The sequence below is a fragment of the Acanthaster planci genome, linkage group LG01 (genome assembly GCF_054643075.1).
Source record: "Acanthaster planci isolate LZ-2023a linkage group LG01, COTS_SCS, whole genome shotgun sequence".
In the NCBI taxonomy this organism is placed as follows: Eukaryota; Metazoa; Echinodermata; class Asteroidea; order Valvatida; family Acanthasteridae; genus Acanthaster; species Acanthaster planci.
In genome coordinates this window covers 17,712,986-17,738,035 of record NC_141777.1, presented here as the reverse complement: position 1 = coordinate 17,738,035, position 25,050 = coordinate 17,712,986, and the positions used below count along the sequence as shown (strand labels likewise).

Genomic DNA, 25,050 nt, shown 5'->3' with positions numbered 1-25,050 from the left:
GCAATGCCAACGCAACCTGGTACCTGATTGACGATAAGATCCATGGCCTGTTGAAATATATCCTGGCTCACTGACAGCCCAAAAGGGAGTCTCCTCAAGCAGTAATGACTGAACAGCGTTTGGAATGTTCCTGCAATTCCTCATCAAATATCAGTATCAGTACTAGTAGCCTGCCTTGGTGTCTAGTTTGGAAAAGAATCTGGCTTTGATGATTGCTAGGTTTAGCTCTTCCAACGTTGGAATCTTGTGTGGACAGCGCTTGAGGCTGTCGTTGAGGCGCTTGGGGTCTAGGCAATTTCTCAAGGACCCATCTGTTTTCACAATGGTAGTGATCGAGCTGCACCAGTCTGTGTGGTGCTCGAAGTCTCGGATCACGCTGTCTTGCTCCATTTTGAGCTCTGCTTTCAGCTTTGGCTTGAGGTGGATGCTGTATTTGTGTGGTGCATCTATACTTGGGGGGGGCATCCACCTTCAGGTACAGATGAGCTTTGGCCTTGAAGTTCCTGAGCCTATCAAATTAATGCGAAAACCTGCTTTTGAGGTCATCTATCGTCTTGATTGGTGCATGTGACCATGGCACTCATCCTCGGCTGAAAGCACATGGTAATGCTACTACATGTACATTACATACATGTTGATGCGTCGTTGCGTAACAGTAAACAGTCGCCTGATAAAGGACTCTGTCCGATGACGTCATGATTCTTAGGAATTTCTTCACACAACCTTCTGTACCCAACGGCTGTTGTTTAGCTTTTGCTCTAAGCAGGGAGTGAAATAGGGTCATGAAAACTGTAATTTTTAATATATTTCTGCACATTTTGAAATTATACAGAAGTGTTTTCTTGTTATATGTATGTTTGTTTTATGTGTTGATGCATGTTTTACAAGAACTCTTCCCAGCACGGCCCATCCCCTTTAAATATGGGTATGCATTCAAGTGTCCTTTAGTTTTTCTTCCATGTTTCCATGTAAATGTTAGGAGCAGTTTGACTCTACAAAGATGTTCACAAATTTCTTCATTTGTCTAGGAAAATTCTGAAAAGACCAGAAAACAAATATTTCAATTAATTTTTTTCTGCAAACAGATAATTTTGCAGTGCGTCAATTTATTACACTTGAATTTTATATGTACAATTGCATACAGCTCTGGATTAAAGCTACATGTATTGGCATGATTTTCTTACTGCGTTATGCGTGGTTAAGCCTGCTCGTTAGTTAGAGCAATTGGGGTGTGTTATAGGTTATAAAATTATGGCCATTCTTTCAATATGCCATTCAAGTGTCCCTAAGATTTGCTTGCATGTTTCCAAGTAGATGTTGCTAATAGTTATACTGTACAAAGATGTTTTCAGTTTTCTTCATTCATCTAGGAAAATTCTGAAAAGACGAGTAAACAAATATTTCAATTTAATTTTTCTGCTAACATTATGATTCTGCAGTATGTCAATTGATTACAATTTTATATGTTAAACATGTCAATCTCTGGATTTAAGTTATTGGCATGATTTTCTTTCTGTGTAATCCGTGGTTAAGAATGCTTGTTAGAACAATTGAGATGTGTTATAAGTTATGAAATTATGGTCATTCTTTTCAAGGAAAAAGAAACTTTTAGGAGAAGTTTTGAATTGTTGCACTTGCACTGTATGTTTTTATCTTTAAGGTTCTTTTAGTCACTGACTCTCAGTGATGAATGTATTTATAGAAATAGTTTCCCAGTTGTCAAAGCTTACATTTGTGTTGTTATACTTGTGTCTGTCATTGAAAACATTGCACTTGTACAAAGTAAACAAGGGTCAAAGGGCATGTGCTGCATATATGCACTTGCAGTTATTAGTCATGCATTGACAGACTTCATACAGCTGTAACACCCTATTTGAAAATGAAACTGTCCACATGCTCGCTGCAGAGGATTCCTTACGTGCAGTGTGCACGAGTAGTAAAGTTTTTATTTTTAGAGTGATTGTTCACTGTAAATTCATAGGTGTCTCCAGTTCCAGGCACTCCGACACGAAGTTATTAATGTTTTATTACATAGTCTGTATTAGAGGGGATCACTTTGCTGGTCTACAGTAGAGAGGAAGAGTCCATGAGAGTGGTTTAAGACCCAGACATTTCAAAAAATTTTCCCTTGATATTATGCTTTAAATCAGTTCACTATTATCTAATGAGATATCGTTTACCAAAGAAAAATTTGTTTTTTAATAATTGTACCGTTTATTCCACTGAAGTACGCACTTCAGCTTTTTTGAGGAAAGGTAGTCTTTTCACAGTTGAAAAAATGTCAACAAAAAACTCTGCTTGTCAAAAACAAAATTATATCTTCAGATATAAACCTTTGCATTATTTTGTAGCTCGTTAGACACTCTTTCAGGCCGATATAAATTTGCTTTCAAAAAATTGAATAGAGTACAGAAATTCAGGTTTATTTTTTACAGTAAACTATGAAAAGTCCCAAACAAGAAAAATATACATCAACGTATGGTTGTTGATGTATTTTTACAATTGGCCATAAACGGCCTGGGCAAAAATGTCTAGTTTATTCATAATTTGATTGACTGATTAATTGGCTACAAATATAATCAAGCGAAAAAGTCGCGCAATTCGTCATTGTGCAAAAAAATCAACTTAAAAGCCGGTGCCACGCAGGATTTGACGTTATTTCGAGCGTAATGAACAGCGCCCTCTGTTGTTGAGACATGTAGGGTATACTGCGGGTGATTGCTTCCGATGACGTCGGGCCTATTGGTGCTCAGTTTCATCGCATTTGCTTGAATGTCATCGACTTCATTGTAATTGTGTTGACTTTGTGTGTGAAGGTTAGTCGTAATTTGAGGGTTATAACACAGCTTAAGTGGAATTGAAACTGAAAAGTAGTTGAAAGAACTGTAGCTTTTTGTCAGGGGTGATGTTGATTGTCGATCCTAACCGCGATTCCTGTAGCCAAATTGAAAACCCATGAGGACTCTAAATAAGTTCGAAAAGACTTGTTAAATTGTTTTAATCAATGTGAGTGAAAATAATCTGATAGTATTTCACTGATGTCTGGGTCAGGTAGGGTTTTAAACCACTATGCATGGTAGTATGTGCACTGGTGTCATGGAATGCATTCTAATCACAGAATAATTTGCGAAGCAGACGTAGGTGGTATGTCTTGTAGAGGAAAGGTATGAGAATAGTCTTGTAGATTATTTTATGGAAATAATAATAATTTAATTTAATAATTTATTCATTTATAAAGCGCGAATTCATATAGATATGTTCAAATGCGCTGTACAATGAAGACATTAAGCGTGGAACAATGAATACATTTAAACATGGTTGAGCTGATGGCTTACAAGGAAACGCCATCTTGTGCGTTAATATGCATTATGAAGCCCTGATAACAAGCTATTCACTTGCTTATGCAGTTCTAAAGTTTTCAAGGTGGAGGCTGTTTTAATGTACATGGAGAAGGTAAAGAGTAAAGGAGCAACTGACAAATTGTTGTCATTGGGCAGTCTTATCAGAAGGTTGTTTATGGTTAAAACTTAGTTGAGAGTTTGTATGCCTCATCAGCGGCCAAAAGCATTGAGGACAACAAAAGCTTTCACTAAGAATGCAGAGTATATTTTTGTAACTTGTACACTTTTTTGACTTACTAAGAGTCTCAAATTTGAGAAAAATTGACATCTGACTCATGAGTACTCCTTTTGAGATTGGTAATTACTGCATGTTGCATAGGAAGGATTTGTTCACAGTTAATGTGCCTCCAGCAAAAGTTAGACATCCAGACTCCAAAATGTCCTGCCTTTATCAAGACTTTTTATAAGTCGATTTTTGTTATATCATGATACAGGCATTGATACAGGCGTTGAATGGAGGGGGGGGGGGAATCAACCTGCTCTGACTCCAAAAAAACCAAAAATAAACTAAAACACTAAAATAACAACTGTAGTAATATCATACTACGTGTAATATTTACTAGGTATATTACGCTTTTGCCTGACAGCAAAAATTGGACATTAAACAAAACTCTGACAAGCCTGGGCCCCCCTCAAAATTCCTGGATTAACCCCTGATTTTAGTTTCAGACAGGTACAGTGTGCCAAAGAATTGAAATGGCATGTAATTGTTTTTCTGTTTTTGCTCTGTCAACAGTAAAGTACTTGCAGGTCTGCAAAAATTTTCCAAGGTTACATACAAAAATCAAAAAAAGATTTGTCCAGATTTTGGGAAAAACATAGCCAGGATTTATTGATTTTTTATGGGCAGGACTTGTGCAAGTTTAGGTTTTAATATCAAGTGTGCTTTTTTGTTGTACTCCAGCTGGAATGCAATAGAATACCACTGAACAGTTGGGTACATGCGTATAATATTGACTTGGTACATGTACAGCTTTTAATAGTGTACACATGTACCATGCACTGCTCCATTGTCAATGTCAACGCAAAACTTCTCATGCATCACTTTATCTTCGTTTTGCACAGTTCTTCAATTGTTGCTTCGATTGATCAAAATAGCTCTTCATTCCCTTAAAGTCATTGATCATTGTGGAGATGTTTCCAATCACGAAAGCTTGAAAAAATACATGGAAATTTTTGTGGCTCAAATGTCAGGTGTGGAATATGAGGCTGCGAAGGGAAAGACAAAATTATAGGAAATTAATCAGAAAAAAAGCAAGCAAGGATATTGCAGGTACACTTGGTGCGATATATTGTTGAAATGGGTAATTGTGGGACATACTTAAGAGACGTATTTTTCCCGTGTTTTTTTCAGTTTCCTCAAATCTCACCCCTGCTGTGATCACCTCCTCAGTGACTAACTGTATTACTGGTTATAGAAAGGGACCTTGTTTTAAGCCATCGTTATGGGGGCATAAAGGTCTATAAAGGTCCCAATTCTTTATTGGCCCTAACTGGAGGTACATGTAGGTACTTATCCGTGAGTTAGCCATGATGAGTTGTAAACAGTCAATACTGTCATTATTTAGAGGTACTTGTATTGAGCAATCCGAAATTGAAGTATTTTTCCATGCTTTGCATGTATGCTGAATTCTTTTCATTACGGATGGAAGTAACTTGCACTTACTTTAGCTTAACATCCAGTTGTCAATTTTGAAGAACTCCTTATTGTATCAAGTGGTACATAAAGTATGTATCTGGGCCACATATATATATAGGCCATGTGCACAATCTCAACCAGTCAACATCAAATTTTCGTAACACGAAAAATCTGCTGGGGGCATTTTTTTTCTTCTGAAAATTCTACAACTTTGCAATTTATTTATGAAGCCTGTAAAATATATAGGGAAGCACAACTCTTGTGTTCAGTCATCAGTATTTTCATTCTTTTCCTCATTTTTGTTCAACTGCCCTAATAAAAATAATGGCGCTTGTCCACACCTCAACCGGTTGACATACAAAAGACCCGTAGCATAAAAAAACAGGCATCACTCATGGTATACCTGGCAAGCGTTGTTTCTCTCCCTTGCAAATCGGCTAAAAAAGGAGGTATTGAATCCACTAAGCTCTTTTATGTAGGGGGTGGCTTCCCCAATTCACTTCTGATTACTCAAGATCCAGAAAGCCATTTTGGTTTTATTTTTGGTTGGGATGGGTTCACTTTGTAGCAGTGTCTACGTGTACGATTGTGCTCCCCACTTTGACCCTTCCAAGCATGATGCATTAATACATCAACCGCGGAAATAAAAAAAGAATTGAATGTACATGTCTTCCGTTGAACAAATAACAAAAATGGTGTGTGTTTACCTGTCATCTTGCATCAAGTGGTTAAGAAAGTCCAAATACATGTGCCATCATTGTTACAGAAATTTTCATAGCACCTCGGAATGCATAGACTTTTCTAAAAAATGAATAAAAAAAAATCAACTGCTATCAGCCCCTACATTTCAAGATATATTGATGACTTATAGGGCTGTGTAACTTCACAGACTCTTCAACATCGTTACATGACATACACTTTCTCATGTTCGAGTGGCAATAGTGGGGAAGGAGCACTTGTCATGATTGAGGAAGTGCCCTTCATTTCATGCCACTAGTTGGCACATCCTTAAATTATAAGTGTTCGTCCATTAAAACAAAACCAAGCTGTTGGTGTTTTTACAAATAAACTTTACGTATGATTGTGTGTCAGGAAGAGATGCCTGTACGCAGCACTCGCCATCCTACATACATTGGGATGCTCTGACCTGCTTCTTGGAAAATGTACTTGGCAGACTTTTTCAAAGTGATGGGTTGAGCAAACTCACCCCACAGCTAGCACAACTTTTGCAGATGACTCTCGCATTTCAAACTGAGGTGAGTTAACCTTTTGTCTTTCCACAAACACAGTATTGTTGAAAATTGTATATGTGTAGTGTGTGATATACATGTAACATCCTCTGGTCTTAATGATTAATAGCTCTTCATATATACTCCTGACCAAATGTAAAATAAAAGTTAATTCCCAAATTAATTGAATAAATGAAGTTTTAATTGAATTCTACTGATTTTTACTCACTGACATTGAAGGACTTTACATAAGATTATATTTTCCATCAGGGTATTAGTCATGGTTGAGTTATCTCAAAAGAGTCCCGCTGTTGTGAATGTGCACTAAACCCTTAAGGCCCCAGCGCATTCTTATGGAAATTGCCTGGTGCACACCAGAAGGGGTGGGAAACTCGGCTGAACTGCAATGCAGACCAATTGTGCCAGGAGTGTAAATCCTCCAGTGTTGGTGATTTAAATCTGTAGAATTCAAATCAGACTTCATTTATTCATTTATTTTGCCAATTCTACCTCATCACCACCTCCACTTGAGACTTACTTGAGAATTTGAGAAGTTAAGTTTTATGGGTAGTAATAAAGTCAGCAAAACTTTCTCTTCACTTTCCTGAATTATTCAACAATGCTTGAAGCCTCTTTCACGTCGCCACTCAGAACAGCATTAGCAAACTTGTGACCTGCTGAAACAACATAAGCGACACGTGTGTTGTGGTTGGTGTCGGATGCGTTTTTATGTTGGTCGCTCAGCAGATTTTTTTTATCTTAGTAAATCGTCCTTTTAGATTTGGCATCCCATTTTTAAACATGTATGATGTGTTTTTTTAACACTTGCTCTGTACGGATCACTCATTTTTTATTTCGTATACCTGATATTTTTTTATGTTTTTAACACAATTTTAAATTTTCACTTGGAGTTTGATACATCAGGAAACTATATGCACTGAAACCCTAGACTTTGTACATGCATGTACACGTCACCCAGCACGCATCTATGTTGGCAATGAATTTGACTCGGTCACTTGTTGGAGCTGTCTTTCTTACTGCCTTGTTTGCGAATACTTTATGTCAACGTCCTGCTGATCAACCCTTCCAGATTCCAACTTCTCTGAAACGGCAAAACAGTAACTGGGGGAGTTTGTTCCATATCTGTTCTACATTCTCTCCAGGAATTCAAGATGGTGACCACAAGTGTAATTTTCACATAGGTGAACAAAGAAAATATTTCATCTCAAACTCGCTCACAAGCTTGTCCGTAGTATTATTATTATCCAAGTGCATATCCAAGTGAATCCAGGCCCTAAAACTGTTAAGCCTAGAATTCCAAAATATCAATGTGGCTCATGCGGTAAAAATGTCAGCTCAAACCACAAAACAATGGAATGAGAAGAATGCCAAGTATGGTTCCACACAAAGTGCACAGTAATGAGAGACGTATTGTATCAAGTACACATGAAACACAACTCGTATTCTTGGATATGTTGCAACTGTGGCCTACCAAATTTTTCCAGCACTGTGTACAATGAATCTGAAGTTGAATTGGAAATTTCAAATCCTTTCCAACTTCCTGGCTCTGCCAATGACAATATTGAAAGTTATGGCACAAATATCACTGTAGGCAGACCTTTACTCATCAACGCCAGAAAAGAACAAGCCAAAGGCAAAAAACCCTAAGAGTTACAGCACATCAGACTGGGAAACAAAAGACCAAACAAATTGAATAACTTGTTAAAGGTTTTGAACATTAACTTTCAAAGCTTACAAAACAAAACTGCAGAATTTCAATCATTACTTGAGATGGAAAAACCTTATGTTATTATAGGTACAGAAACATGGCTACAGGATGGGATTTATTCTAGTGAGCACACCATACCAAGTCTCTTTCTGTGACCGTCAATCCGACACTACCGGTGGTGGTGTCTTGATTGTGTTCTGCTGAGATATCATTGTCCAGGGTGAAGAGTTACATCAAATGCAGACTGGGAAATGCTGTGGACTAGCCTCAGTGTCGTAGGTCGCCCCATACTATACATAGGAGCTTTTCACAGAAAACACCAAAACTCAGCCACTATAGATCAAAAGCAGCTCTCAGATCTCGAAAATGCCATTGCAAAACTACCTACCAGTATTCAAATTTTCCTGGCTAAAGACTCCAACTTGCCTGATGTTGACTGGTCAAGTAACTGCTTTAAACCAGGTTGAAGAAACCTTGCGATCAGCAAGCAGATGATAAACATAGCCAACGATCGCAACTTGCATCAAATTGTTACACAACCTACATGGAACAGCAATAATACAAATGTGATTGTGCAAAACGTACTGTACACATATTACTGGGGATGTCAGATCTTGACATTGTGTTGACAGAATTCATGTCCTCTCACCACAGAATAAAGGAACAGCACAGAAGAATCTACCTCATAAAAAGGGGGACTGTGAAAGCAGTGAGAAGGACCTAAATAGCTACTCGGGTTCAATCGATGATAACACAGTTAAAAACGCAAATGTCAATGAATTATGGGAAAATTTTAAGGCAACCCTGACTTATCTATGAACCAGCACATTCCTTCAAGATTGGTCACACCAAACGGAAACTTACCCTGGTTCAAACACACTCATAAAAGACTTTAATAGTACACATAAAAGGAAAGCATATGACAAGGCACAACACACTGGATGCGAGACTGAGTGGGAAAACCTCCGCACACTATGTAAGGTACTGGATCATAGCCTGAGAAATCACGCAGTGAATGCCTCTGCACAGTTGGAGAAAACTTGTCATCAAAAACACAAAGGCTTTTTGGAGGTTCATTAAAAGCCTGAAACAACTCAACTAGTGTTGCTCCATTAAAGATAGCAACTGGTATGGCAGCGTCTCCCTTAGATAAAGCTAACGTCATGAGCAGTCAATTTCAATCTGTCTTCACCCAGGAAGATTGTCAACACCTCCCTACATGGCCCTAATAAAAATCATGACACAGGGTATTAAAATACTTAAAGAGCTGAAACCTCACAAAGTACCCGGTCCAGACGGAATGCTACCTTCTGTTCTGAAAGAGTGTACTGACAGCATAGCCCCATTACTTCAACAAATTTTTCAAAAATCTATCAATACTGGTGAGTTACCGCAGGACTGGTTAAAAGCTAATATCTCTTCAATATTTAAAAAAGGAAATCATGCAGACCCAAGTAATTACTGGCCGGTCTCACTGACATCTATACCATGCAAACTATCAGAGCATATTATCTACACAAATACACATATTATATATCATAAATGAAGAACAACATGGCTTCCGTAAGGGGCGGTCATGCGAAACACAATTGGTGCTGACAATTAACGACCAAGGGAAAATACTTGACGGCCAAGGTCAAGCAGATGTCATTATAACAGACGTTAGTAAAGCTTTTGACTCAGTTCCTCTTAAACATCTTCTGAAGCTTCGACAGTCAGGTATCATACTAGGAAGCTTGCACAGCTGGTTTAATAACTTTCTCACCATGAGGACACAATCTGTTGTTTTAGATGGGGTTTCTTCATCATCAGCCAAGGTACAATCTGGAGTCCCTCAAGGCACCGTCTTGGGGCCTTTACTCTTCATCCTTTACATACATGTAAATGATCTCCCTATAGGCATAATGTCCCAAGTACGACTTTTCACTGATGACTGTATTTCCTACCGAGAAATCAAATCTGAAGAAGACATGGTGGTTCTTCAAAGTGATATTGACACCCTATGCAACTGGATATCTAAATGGCAGATGAAATTTAATAGAAATAAATGTTGTGTGATGTATATTACTCATAAACAGAAACCCTTCCATATTTTACAATATGAATGGGGAACACTTAGATTCTATTGCAAATCACAAGTACCTTGGCGTTGAAGTCATTAGCAAATTAAACTGGACAGACCACGTGAACATAACAGCAACCAAAGCAAACAAGGTCCTTGGTCTTCTGCACAGAATCTTGTGCAGTTGTTCCCACAAGGTCAAAGAGAAAAATACACTGTGTACCATCAAAATCACTTTAAATTTGCACCAAAATATTCCCCACCTTAACATTTTGACCTAAAGAGAAAATACATAAAACATGTACCTATCCAACCTATTTTTTCAATGTAATCATGGTAATAAGAAACACAACCAGTGTTCTAGCTAGGACCATTATAGTGCCGGATAAATGTTTGGATTGCAAAACATATCGAGCACAGTTCTCAACGCTTTCTGATGCTTGAAATACGATCAAATTGGTACATTTATTCAGAGATGGCAAATTTCCCAAAGGAAAAAGTGTAATCCTATTGCACTTCCTGTTCCGGTTTCCCGACTGACCCTAATTTTTTGGCGCCGCCCTAAGAATTTACATTGGCAAATTAGAAAAAGTTAAACAAATCCTGCCGTCTTTTCTTTCAAAACGAACACCTGTCAACAACTTGTTCACGTCAAAACACTTTTAATTACCTGACTAGCATTGTGCAAGTGTGAATTGTAATTGTTGATTATAAAATTTCCACATTAATTCTGGTAAGTTTTTATTTTAATCACTTTTGGGGCAATTTTTGGCAACTTTCATCGCAATCAATCAACGAAGAAAAAAAATTGTCAAAAACTCCTTACTTACCGACCCTATTTGACCAAAAGAAGTGCAATTTTTTACTTGGCCTAATTAATGTGCTTCTCAGTGTCGTAAGCCAGTGTGGGCAATGTTGATCATGTCACAGTTAAATGTACATGCGTTGCAAAACACGCAAGCTTCTCCATGACAAGACTTTACAATGGCCCATTTGTATTAGTCCCTGAATTTCTGCTCACTTGTTGCCACAGTCCAAAACAAGTCCAGTTGCTCACAGAATATCCAAGAATCAAATCCTCGACAGTCCTCCACTCCGGTCAACTTAAGCACGATCATGATATTCGACATACAGGTGTGCGTGTGTACTTTTTTCAGTACATGCACATGTACAATGCACATATGGATGTACACAATCACATTGCGATTGTGCGTATTCACCCTTTGTTCATCATAGCATTAATTGGGGCTAACGGATGATTTAACAAAACCGGTTTCTACTGCTACGCAGGCAACGTGTATGAACAAAGTGCGGGATGCCAGTGACACATTTCTGATGCGCGCAGTACGAGGCCAGTTCCATGTTACCGCTAGCTCATGTAGATTTTATACACATATGGTTTTGTGCCTTTGAGTTGGAAATCAAAAAATCTTAGTCTGGATCATACAGTCATAAATTAACTAAACTTATCATAAAAATTATGCATAAATCATACAAGTTGGCATCTCTACATTTTCAGTAATACTTCATTTCATTTTTTGGAAAATCTGTGCTAGGTGGCACTGCCAATTTGAACCCTAAGTGCCGGGTGGTATAGTACCAGGTGGTGCCGCCCAGCACCGCCCACAGTGGCAAGAATACTGAGCACAACTATTATTTTGTTTGGCCTTAACCACTACCAGCTGGGGACTCCGAAATCGGAGCCGATGGTTTATATGTGTGGCCGGGGTCTCGGAACTCGGACAAAGGAAACAGGGCCCTGTAACAAAAGACCGTACTCCGAACAAAAGACCAGGCTGCTGGGCATTACCGGCATTTTTCACTCTCAAAAGTGGTGATAATCCAGTGTTATTTTGAAACCGTATACCAGGGTTTGGGGCATTTAGAGCAAGCGGATTACCACCGGGGACAAAAACTCTCCACCACCGCAGCGATGAGCCACACAGCACCGCTGCATGCTAATCTGGCCCCTATTGAAAAGAGGTCAGCAGTGCACTGAGCCAGGTTCGTGAACAAAAGACAGTTGTATAACACCGCACAATCTGGGCTCTGTTTACAAGGCTGCAGGCCTGGCTGAAATATTCGGGCGTCAATGAAGGTCACCTGTCAACTTAGAGTAGTGCCTAAAGATTACTCCGTGCGGCTATAAACGACTGTTAAATGGAATGATGAATTGTTGAAGGATTTTGAAAACGGAAAAAATGATGGTCATGCCGGCCCAGCATCATCAACGTTGAAAAATGCCCGGCACGAAGTGGTTAAGTTGTTTGATTTTTAGAACATACATGGCGTATGGAAGCTACTTGCTCCTGTAAACTGACAAATTCAGCTGTGTAGGGAGCAAGTACTTACTGCCATGATGGTTAGGCCAATTTTGAGCCCTGACTGTCCCTATATATGGTCAATGGGGTGATCCTGGGATTACTGGGGGTTCTGCAAGGTGGTACGCGCGATTGGATTTCACGGTCTCTCAATCACACCGACAGGAGTCGGTTTTCAGAATGATTGAGTAGCAATCTCAGCTATGCTCATAAATCTTCACTAACAGTCTACTCTTCCAGCACACTGTCTGGTTTGAACCAGAGTTAGCCCATGCCACAATGTACTGCTTGCGATATCCGAATGCTGAGTTCTCTAACCCTACATGTACTGAGGCAATGCAGACAATGGTAGTGCAAAGTGGCACTCCACTCGGGGTTGAAATTTCCCCCACACGGTGGGTCTGGGCAGTGTGTACCTTTCCACACACCTAGTTTTTCCCAAGGTTCCTAACAGATACTCAGCAAGGCTCTACATATTTCTCCACTTACTGCATGCGCTAATTGAGCCAGAGAATAAAATTGGTATACCGGGGTACCTTTTTGTGTCCACCAAGGTTCCTGCCCTGAATGGGAATGTTTAATCACTTCGCTCCTGTCAGGCAGTACTATTATGAGTTGTATTTTCTCGGAATGATCTCCAATCTTCAAATGCTCTTTTATCAACTTTCAAGTTTTCATTCCTTCCAATGCACGTGACCTGACCTTAATTCCCCATGCATGCAGTAAAAAGGCCGAAGTCCACCAACAGAGGGACGCAAACAGCCATTCCAGACATAGGACAAAGCTCAGTTTCAATTTTCAATGAATGCTTCATCATCCGTTCGCATGTCCTAGAATTATGCACTGTTGCTAAGGACAACTTCATTCGACTTGTTTTCTGGCAACAACTCCTTGCTCAATAAAGATGAATAAGCCATTTGCAAGTTAAATTTGAATTAAATCTGGTGTACTGAGTTATCTGACTGCACCTAAATATAACAATTTTAATTCCCCAGACTAAAGACACTATTGCTATACCTCGTGATTCGGGGCAAGCTTTCGCATAGTGACCACCATCTCTGGAATGGACTGGTTCCTTTGTGCCCTTGTTATCCATTGAGAACAGTGTTGTTGCAAGGAGTCATTAATGTAACTAAGCAAAAGCTTGTCCCGAATCACAAGGTTTAGCAACAGTGAGTTTAGTATGGAGAATTCAAGTTATGTTCACATGAATTTAAAGAACTCAGTGTACCAGATTTGGGTCAAAGTTAACTCGCAAAAGGCTTATTCAAACCATCTTTATCTACACGTAGGCTACATAGAGTCTTTCCTCATAGTCTCTGATTTATTTTATCTCTCTTATAGGAGTACCCTCCGTTTGCACTTGAAAGGGATAATTCCCTGCTGTCTAGCCCCCACTGCAGTCGTTCTAGGGCCCCCCAGGAAAAAATTCACTTCTATCTTCAAGTAATTCCTGAAGTTTTCTTTACCTATCTACATATAGTGATAGAACTATGATGCCAATGACTACATCACTTCTCAAGTGGCCTCAACGCCTGTACTTAGAGGTACTACCTACAGTAGTAAGGTTCTAGCAGACATCAGGCTGGTCATATGAATACATGTACCTCACATGTTTTACCAGGAGTATTATTTCTTAGAGCCCTCTGCAGTTTGTTAATGCCCAGTGCAAAATAACTGCCAATCACAGACTTGCCATGACACTGGAAACTGGCAGTCTGATAATTAGCACTTTCTCATGGTCAAGTCAAAGTCAAATTATTTCTAAAAAATGGAGTGCTTGCAAAAGTTTGTATGATCTGTAGGCCAAAGTACATTTTAATTTAATTAAAGCCATAATCACTGAATAAAACTATGCATATGAGCAGTATTAAAGATTTAGAGGGAATTTTTTGTCCCGATTTGGCAAATGTTATCAAATTCATTTGACTTTTTTGAGACCACATTTGATTTTTCCAAAAACAAACCTAGGTAGGCCTACAGCGCCTAGTGCATTCATAACATGCCTAATCCTAGTCGAAATCTGACACAGAACTTGGGAGGGTGAAATTCGACAAGTGAGAAAAAAACAGACAAACTAGAACTGCAAAACATTTAAGTTTTGAAACGAAAATCACAGCCTAGCCTGGCCCATGACATAAGAAGTGCACACGTACATGTATGTGTACATATGTACACTGCATAGCATACATGTACAATGTGCCCACATCGCTTGTTGGTGTACATGTATGTCCGTTCCGCACTAGGCCTGCCTAACGTTACATGTACTCCACGTGTTCACGTTACTTCCTCATCATTTTTCTGAGGGACATGATTTTCTTGCGCAGCAAAATTAGAGATTTGGTTGGCTTTCACAACATGAAAGCTTAAGGGACGTATATTCTAGTGATTGTAGGCCTCAAAGTTATGATCTAAGAACATCTGACACTTATATTTGACATCTGAATTCTGATTTGTCACTAAAATTTTGCCGCTCCAACTTTCCCAGCGTTGTGTCAACGTACCAGCAGGCCATATTGGATCGATGACGTGTACAATCACTGCCTTGAAGCTTCATCTCTCTCATCATAGTTTCTAACAGGCCATGTGATTGGCCAATTTTCTAATTTTAATGTGCCTGTAAAAGGGACCCTTTCGCCAACTGTCGCCTTTTTTATATCTTTTAATGACAATATGGTAATCGTTCAAAGTATGACGTCACTAATGGTTCGCGCTGGCCAATCGCATTCGAGCAGTTCCATATAGAGGGCGCTAATTTATTATTATGATATCAGTGAATCCTAAAACGTGTGACCTGTGTCTGCCCTTTCCTGTTTGTTCGGCCCAACGAATTATTGAACTCTAATTTTTGTCAATAATTATTTGATACATGTGTATGGGGTTCCTTCCACAGTAAATCGACCCCTGTCAGATTCAACCCAGGCTTTGTTGATGGATCTGCAATTGTCGTACTTCACATTCCAGTCCATCCTACGGATTACAAGATGCTCTACTTCATCTACGTCAGAGTAACTTCTGGGCTTTGACCCTGTCACTATGTCAGTGCCCTAAGAGTCCTCACCTAGACAATTTTTCACCACCTACATGTACTCTCACCAGGCAGCCATTCCCACAATTGAAAACTTGGGCAACTGGCCTTTCATAGGCAGATGTACAGTTGAAACTGGAGCTTACTTTGGCATCACACATAAGCTTACCAGCTGTCCTGGATTGTGAAACAATGAGTACTTTGACTTCATTTTCAGCGGGGCTTAGCGGTTTGTATCAACAGGCCCCGCCGACTGCAAACACTGTGGTGTCATCATTGGCACAGTGCCATGGGAACTACTCGTTGGGTACCCTGATTCATGCTAGCAACTAGGACTCCTTCTATCCCCGGTTTTCAGGGAATGTAGACACCAGCAACACAGAGGTAACATGCAGCCATGTCGGCAACACAAGTACAACATATTACGTGCTGACGAGCACACTCAGACATGAAAAAATAACTGGAAAGTTATTAACAATAATAGTGAGTACAATACATAGATAGAAGTACCACCAGTGGGAACTGGCTTGTTTTCCCGAGCTGAATGAGGGTTTAGAGCCAGGGCAATCCCAGTGCCAATGGCCTAGTCTGCCACAGGTGAAGCACAGATCTGTGGGTTTGGCATTTCTTGCCAAAGACGGCCATGGGTACTGCCAGAACTGATGCCCAGACATGCATCTATTCCCCGAGAAATCCCCTCGAAAAATTCCAGGACTAGAAGCAGGGTTAGCAGAGGACTCTTGCCTTGCTACTGCCTCACATGCTTTTTTCGATGCTTTATTTCACTGATGCCTGTCCTGCCTCTTTTTGGAAGAAGTGCAAACTTGAGCCTTCTGCATCTGCTTTTCATCTTCCGAATCACTAGCCAACTCATCGCTGACATAATCATCAACAGCCTTCCGTCCAGCCTCTGACTTATCTGCGAAGCGTATGAGTTAATTACGCTTCTGGACATCAGCGATTGCTTCTTTCAGCAACGGGTTAGCGGCTTCTTCCTTATCTTCGCTTAAATAGGCTTTGGCCTTTTCCAGTTTTTCCCGAACATCCAAGTTGAAATTATACTGGGTCTTATCGCCTTTAAAATGAAATTACACATCCGATGCCGTTTCAATTGTTGTACTTCTTGCGAAGTTGTGACAAGGGAATGCTCATTCTCCTTCTGTAGGCAGTCAAAGGAGCTGTCAAAATATTGCTTAAAGTCACCTAAGGCCTCTTTAATAGTTTGGCTGACATTCTCTCTAGTAAGGAGAGGAATTTGGGAATTTGCTTGGCCAGAATTATCATTGACATGCATGACCACAAGTTAAGTGAACCGCTCTGCTGAGGGTGCAATATGAAAACTCAAAATGGCAAAGAAGTAGGGGTTTCGACATGTCCGTGTACTTGTGCGCTCCAATCAGTAAGTGTCCTTAACACATCTTCTACCACAGCCCAGGCATGCTTCACTACATCGAACAACGTATTCACCCAACCATTACATTCCACTCTATTGTATTCTCCACTCCGTTGGTCTCCATGAGAAAATACATATTCCATCTCCTCCCCATTTGCCCCAGTAACTTCTGCCTTTTAGGAAATAAGGTCCAGGACAAGATGTATGTGGATAAGGCCTTACCCGTAGGGGCCTCCTTTGCACCAGCCTTTTTTTAATCCTTTTCATCCTTTTTGAGGGGTGTGCAAACAGCAGACTGGCCTCAGGGGTGTATGTCATTACATAGACGATCTTCTTTTTGTAGGAGGGGTGGAAGCCAATGCCCCCTCATCATGCAAAGCGTTGTTCAAGTCCTTGAAGTGTACATGTGAATTACTGGGGGTGCCATTAGCTGAGGATAAGACAGTTGAAGCCCACTTCCTGGTTATCTTTTCTGGGGTTGGAAATTGACTCACAGGCATTATTCGGTACAAACTCACAACGTGCATAGTAAGATAACAGATGCATTGGACTCAGAAAGAATCACACTTCGCTCACAGTCAAACGCTTTCTTTGCTACAGTTTCTGAGTTACTTGAAGTCACTGAGACTGTTGGGTTCTGTATCATGGTTCCATTTTTGAGTCTAAGTTCAGAACTGTGTATGAAGACATCTGTTGCTTTGAAAACTCTGAACGTGGACCCTTTCTAAAGGCACACATCGCTCTGCAGAGGACAGCCAAACAGATGGCAGTTGTGCAGCATATGCAGATGCAAATAAAGACATGAAAATGTGCATACATGTACATGTGTTTTTATACATTGTATGATATTATTCATCATGCAAACTGGTACATAACAATGCGATAATGGTGAAACAATTCAGAAGGTATATCTACTGTAAGTGCCAAGGGACATGTGAAAAGGTTTTAGTTAATTTGATTCCCATGTCTCTCTGTAAAATTTTATTGGAGCTCATTTTGGAAAATTTCAGTTAATAAATTATATTATGAAGAATTTGATTGAAATAAGTTTAATTTTTCTAGTAGAAGTAGAAGTCATCTGGTCTCAGTACAAGTATTCATTTCATTCCTAGTTTATCAAGTGCTGGTTGTGATCAAGTATTGTGAAGCATCCTAAAGGCCTGAGCTGGCATTGGACATTAGAAAAATCCACATTACCCCAAATAGGCCTCTTGCCATTTCTAAAGAAATTAGTCTACTGCCCACACCTAACACAGATTGCAAATACATATGCATTATAACTCAATATTATGCAGACTCCATAAAGACTAATGAAAGCCATGTTTGATTCAATATTTCGTTCTTTATTCAGAACATCTTCAGGAATGAGATAAACCATGGAGTTGTAACCTTATAACATGAGTCAGAGGGGGAGTAATTGGCCAATCAGAGAGTCTAAACAGTAAACAAAGAATTGAATGGCTCACAGACAGCATCATCTTATAAACCAGTAGTAACAAGGTGTTACGAGGCCAGCAGTAAGGTACATGTAACAAAGGAGAAGTGAGGTGTTGAATCATCCCATAAATGGAAGTAAACAGAGTTAGCCAAACAAAGCAAGCTCTTTGGAGGCCCTTAATCCAGTGTTTAGAGATGGCTTGTAGCGACTGATGGCTAAAGCTTCCTTAAATAACAATTCCAGCCAGTGTGTAGAATAATCAATAACGCTAGTGTTGCTGAGTATCAATGACTGGTAGGTGGAAAATTGAAAATTGTCTTGTTTGCCCGTATCCAGAAGAATAGAAAGATTAAGTAGCCCCAGGATGTGGTGAAAGCCTTCACATGATGATATATGGTCAAAAATTACACTGTTGGGCCCAGTTGAGTGTTCCTTGATTCTGTTGGTTAGACATCTGTCAGTTTTACCAATGTAATCGTTGTTGCAACCTGGACATTTAAAGTGATATACGGAACTACGGTACTCTTTGGGAGTCAGGTCCTTGGTTGGCAGCATATTCATCACTTTCTTAGATTTCCAAATAATTATGATCTTGACATTCTTAGTGAGGTGTCGATTAATCTTGTTGCTGTATCTATGGACTATGTTTTGGCCTACCTTTCCAGTGAAAGGTAGCCATAACCAGATTTTGGCTATGTCCGCATCCTCATTTATTTGGGGTGAATCGGCTTTAGACAGGTTTTGGTGTAGTTTCCTAAAGATGCGGTTGACTGTATGCAGCGGAAACCCATTCCAGGACATGTATCGTTTAAGTGTGTTCAGTTCATGTTGAAGACGAGGTCCAGGAGTGCAGATCTTATGGGCTCTAGAAAATAAACTACGTATCCAGGAGATTTTTTTCTTCCAGGGGGTGAAGCTATCAAAGTGAACATACTGCCCAGTGTGTGTTTTCTTACGATAAATGCCCATTTCACAGGAGTTAAATTCAAGATCAAGAAAATGAACAGTGCTAGTTCCTTCAAATGATTCAAATGTAAATTGTAAATTCCGATGAAATGAATTCAGTGCTTTCAGGATTCTGTCAAAGTTTACAGGTTTAGCAAGGATAAGTGTGTCATCAACAAAGCGTGTGTAAAATTTGATAATACCTTCATCTTCAAGCTTAGGGATAATTGTTTCCTCTAGTTCGGTCATAAATATATTGGCTAAGACTGGTCCTAGTGGTGATCCCATGGAAACGCCATCAGTCTGTTGGTACAATTCATTATTACTCCATTTGCTAAATTCTTGATCACCCGCAGTACACCCTCACTCTCTTCAGCAGGAATTCCGTTGTCTTCCAGGCCATCTCAGCCTGCATCTGCTGAGAGCCGTACATTGCCTTGATTCCCCTACTGGTCCTGACCCATATTTGCATATCTCTGACTCAGTCAGTTGCCTGATGAAGAAGAGTCACTTTCATTGAATGATCTCTCTCAATCTGCACCCCACCTCCATTTGCTTCAGCGTGAAATGACGCAGGTTCTGGAACTGCGTACCCCTATGCCCCTGGACGATCAGATCCACCCTTCGTTCAAACGTCATTTGCCTAGGAAGGCTTCTGCTTCACCCGTCTTCACTAAGCTCCCATTTGACTGTTCCTGCGTAGACGCTATTTTACAATCTAGCCCAGGCTGAACGCTGGCACCCTGGCATCCACCATCAGCATTACTTCAAGTTTCCTTCGGGTGACTTTGATACTTACCTTTCTGCACTGAGATGATTGAGATGGCCAAGGTTGAGATTTTTCCACACAGAGGCAAATATGGCCATACCTATCTCGATCGTAACCTCCAACATATGGAGGTGGTTCTCAGGAATATTGACCTGGCTGCCCGTACAGACATTCACTGCATGTCATATCTCCTCCTACCTGAATGTTTATCTCATGCCTGCAAGAAGGATTCAGATATATCTGCCAAGTTTGTCATTATGGCTTTCCGTTGTCTTGATGGTTCCCTGATCACAAGCCCTGAGCAGTTTGCCCGTTTTTCTCTCCATGCTAAGGCGTCTCATAGAGAATTTGCAATTTAAGCCCTGAATATTCCCCATCAATCAGTTAACTCTGCACTTAAGGGTTTTCCCCTGTTTACCAGTGACTTTTTCAGGTGCCAGTTTTCTAGTCACCTCGGAAAGTGAGGTTGGGCAAATTGACAGAGCTTGGAAGTTATCCTTCTGCCAGTCAACCAGGTCTCATCCACAGGTCACCAGTATGGCTCCCCCTAAACCATCACACCCTGCTCCCCCCCCCCCACCACAACAGGCTCCACAGCACGGCCATAGGCTGTTACTCTCCAGCTTAGAGATGACCATGCCCTGCTCCTCCCAGCACTGCCAGAACCCAGTGTGGCCTTACCCGCCACCCCCACACTTCACAGGGATCAGTGACAGTGACTACTCTGCTTCTCTTACGGCCGTCAATGCCAAACCCGTTGGCAGCCGCCTTCTAAGATTCGCAGGGTTAATTCTTTCCTCTCTTTCTCATGGTTACCACCCAGACTTCACAAGACCCCCTCCGACCAGAATTACATTCCGACTGATTCTGGTCCCAGACAATCTATCCAAGCAAGAGTTCCATGCCCTTCCCTTTGGCCTTTCCACCACTCCCAGGGTATTTACCAGGGTGGTACAAGCAGTAGGAGCCTATCTCTGTCATTCTAGCATCCTCATCTTCCAGTACCTTGATGACTGGCTGATAACCATTCGCACAAAAGTCGAGACTGTCATGGTGCCCACGGCTGCATATGTTGTCATGACACGCGTCGGTTTTCTGATCAATCACAAAAAATCCAGGCCATCCCTGTCGCAGACTCCTGTCCTTGGGGCTGTCCCTGATCTCCAACACAGCATAGTTTAATACTCTGACTGATGCCCTCATAGACAATCTGATACAGTTCTTTGCCCTGTTTTAGGGCCTACCATGTGAGCACTCAGTTGTGGCTCCACCTCCCTGGACTAATGGCCAGTCTTGTCAACCTCATTTCTTAGTGTTGACTTCATATGCTGCCTCTCCTATCTCTCTTCAAGCCCTTGACGTCCATGTTCCATTGTCAGCTTTCACGTGCCATCATCTGATCTGATAGTCATCCATAGCCAATCTCACCGTGGCCCTTCCCTTCGTCCCTCTCGTCACAACGGATGCCTCGAATTCCGGTTGGAGTGTCAGCCTTCCTCCATATCAGATATCCAGTCGGTGGGACCTCTCCCTCTGGTACTGTCACATCAACCTTCTCGAGCTCCAAGTGGTTTTCAAAGCTCTCCTTCATTTCCAGTCATTTTAAGTCAGCAAGACTGTTCTAGTCCAGTCAGACAATGTGACTGCGACATCAACTGCTGGGGGGGCATGCATTTGCGTACTCTCTGCCTCCTTGCTTGGCAAATGCTTTAGTGGACCATACGACACTTTATTCTGAACACTCACCTTCCCATGTTCTGCAATCAGTACCCACAACTGCAGACCTGGGCAGCCAATGCCCTGCGTGTCTCCTTTTGAGGGTCTTCTGGCCTTCGCTTTTCCTCCTCTATCACTCATTCCAATGGTGCTGTCGAAGATAGAAAGGGGATGTTTCTGTGTTCTTCTTATTCTGGCTGAGACAGCAGTGGTTTTCCTGCATCGTCAGACTCCTTGTCAATGTTCCCCTGTTACTGCCTCAGCGTCCCGACCTGCTATTCCAGCCCAGATACTGCTGCCTCTACCTGGACCTGCCTCACCTACACTTAATGCATTGGACATTGTCCAGCGATCTTTCAAGCAGGCACGCCATTCTCAAGACACTGCAGCCTTGGCTGCCATAGATAGGCGACTGTCTACAGGAAAACTCTATGACAGCCAAATTTGACACTGCAACTCTTGGTGCAGAGTGCATACTGCAGATCTGACCGAGGCGTCTCTTTCCCTCGTAACGGACTTCTTTATTCACCTATTCCATTTGTGCTTCCTCTTTTGTACGATCAGGAATTACCGCTCGGCACTGGTGGCTATCCACTGGAGCTTCCCTGAGGGATCTTCTATTTCTAATAGCTCAGTGATTCATCACCTCTGGGGAATGTTCATAGAATACCCCCAACCCAAGCAGTTCATTCCTTAGCGGTGCCTGAGTGATGTCTTCTTGGCTTTAGCCAGCCTTCCATTCGAACCTAGGAAATAACACATGTATTGGTAATCTGGTAGGTATGCAGTAGTAGTCTCAACCCACTCTTGGTGGGGGAGAGTTTGAAACTGTTTAAACCTTTTTTTTTCATTTGTAAAAAACCCTCACATGGGGGAGGCTTTTGACCAATTAAAATGGTCCAGCTGATGATTGAAGAAACTTGATCACCTATAGTCTTGCAAGTTCTCATGAGATGGAATTTTTTTATTTATATTCTCATTGTGACAGGACCCTACTCTCCTTTCCTGTGTATTGTCTACTGTTTCAACATTGTTTCCAGTTGTAAAAGAAAAACAAGAGCTTGTGAATACTTTTCTTGATAAGGTAAGAATCAGTTTTCTCTGACACAAATAGTGAATGTTTTAAAGTGTTTTGGTTTTTAAATAACTTTATGAGGTGACAGATTTAATTTGTTATTTTAGGTGAAGGTAAGTGGAATGAAAATTTTTTTGTCAAATGAAACCATTCTTTCCATTGCCTGAACGTGAACCATTCATCATTTGTTCAATACACCTGAATTTCTTTATAATTAACTTCAAGCCACTGTTTTCATGAATCAGTCTGGCATGAAATCGCTACATGAATTAGTCCCATTCATAATGCACTCATGTAAAATGGATATTTCTGGGTGCCTTACAAATTGCTAGTTGGTGGCATATTTTATTTTGTTTCTTTGTATTAGAAGTATCTGTATGCTTATGAGTAAAAAAAATGTTTCATCAAATGCCTTGTACTAGCATTTTTTATGAGTTGAGAAATTTCTCCATCAGATTCTCTGCATTTATCGTTAACCATCAGCAGTTCAAAGAGAAACGCTGTATTATAGCACCTAACCGTGGAGGGAATCTTAATGTCACTTTCATTTATTCAACTTGGTAATGCACAAAGATTGGTTTTGAGGTGAAAGTGATAATTTCTGAAATGCATTACAGTTCGTGTTCAGGTATTCCAAGTACTGGTCCATTTGGTCTTTCAGTTGTATTGTGGTGATATCATACACAGTTTTATGTCCACCCGGGTCTGCTCAGTAATCAGAAAGGAAGCATCACAGTCACGTTTGGAGAATAAAATGATAATCTTAATTTTGTTGCCCTTATCTTCAACATTAACCTTCCATCCTCCACTGTTAGATTAGTGTTGGAGGATGGACCCTATTGCCACTTCACTCAGGCTAAAATCAAGCAACAAGGAGGACCAAGCACAGGATTTCCAGTCACAAAATGAACCATTTGTTCAAGGCAATGCACTGAAATCTAGTAACTACACATATTTAAATTTGCTTGATCATTGGCCAAATTAATTTGGCCCAACTTGTACCATTTCACTTTATGAGATTTTCCTGCAAACTGATAACAGCTCAAGGATGTATGAGACACTGAAATTAATATGGGAATAAAATATGTGCTTGGCCAGTCTTAAATATGCATTTAAACCAGTTCAAGAGAATCGCAGCTCGGGCATTATCAGTATCAGTTCTCATAATAGCAAGGTCTTAAATGTTAGTTTAAGCCTGGTCAAGCACATATTAATTTCCATTTATAAATACCTTTTTATTTAGAGAATCAAAAGAAGTCAACATACATGTATGATGGATTTCTAATGATTTTGTTCTAAAACTTTCATTTTCCCCAATGCCCCCGTCCATTTATGGTATATTTCTTATGAAAGTTGTCCAAATAGAGTACCCAACGAAGTTGTATTGTGGACAGGCACGTCATGTACGCACAGACTCCTGACCTTTTAGAAATACAATCTTGTATCCCTGTGCCAGCACGTGATTTACGCAGGGGGCATAATCCCTTCTCAGCGGGCATTATCAAATGTTAGTACATGGTCACATGACCCGTTTCATCCAGTAGGAATAGAAAAAAGTGACCCATGTATTTATGAATGCAATTTAAATATTCTGCAGCTCTACTAAGTACAATAAAAAGTAGGTAAATGCGACTTTTCACGTTTCCTATTCTCCCACCATGCAGAATCCATGCAACTTTGGGGAAGTCTCCCTTTCCATGTCCACAAGCCTGCCTGTCAGCCTCATCTTTATTGGGCTCTTTCTACATCAGACCACTGCAGAAAATCCATTTGTTTTTTCACCTAGAGCACCTGCTCAGTTTCAACATTTTTCATTCTGCAACCCGCCCAAAAATCATTTTTCATTTGCAGATTACTTTGCAACAGCTGAAAACGATGAATTCACCCATACTTCCATGTAAATCCAAATATTTTGCAGCAATCGTTTCTTTTTGAACTTCAAAATTTCTGTTTTGGAAGCCCATGTGCACAGTAAAATGTACTGGTCTGAGTGTAGAAAGAGCCCATTAACCACATTGTGCCAGGGGCATTTATGAATGTTGATGATGCGGGGATGGGATAATTTTCATTTTTTCTGTTTTCAAAATTCTTTAAAATTCATATCTTCATTTACTGGACACTTACAACCACAGGAAGGACTGTCTGGTTTCTACTCTAATCTGACAGGCAACATCTATTGATGCTGGAGTATGTCAGCCAGGCCTGCCTCCTTGTAAAAAGAGCCCAGATTGTGCGTTGTTACGTTATTTTCTTTTGTTCACAAACCTGACACAGTGCACTGCTGACCTCTTTTCAATAGAAGCCA

The 25,050-nt window shown here is 40.5% G+C and overlaps 1 protein-coding gene across 3 annotated transcripts in view; it reads left to right on the top strand.

Annotated features, from left to right (window-relative positions):
• xpo5 (exportin 5) overlaps positions 1-25,050 on the top strand; it is a 357,136-nt gene that overhangs the window by 175,090 nt on the left and 156,996 nt on the right. For all 3 annotated transcript variants that reach the window (XM_022232992.2, XM_022232990.2, XM_022232991.2), the window contains exons 13-14: positions 6,133-6,296; positions 22,659-22,754. In XM_022232992.2, coding sequence (XP_022088684.2) covers positions 6,133-6,296; positions 22,659-22,754 — 260 coding nt within the window. The remainder of the gene's footprint in view (positions 1-6,132; positions 6,297-22,658; positions 22,755-25,050) is intronic.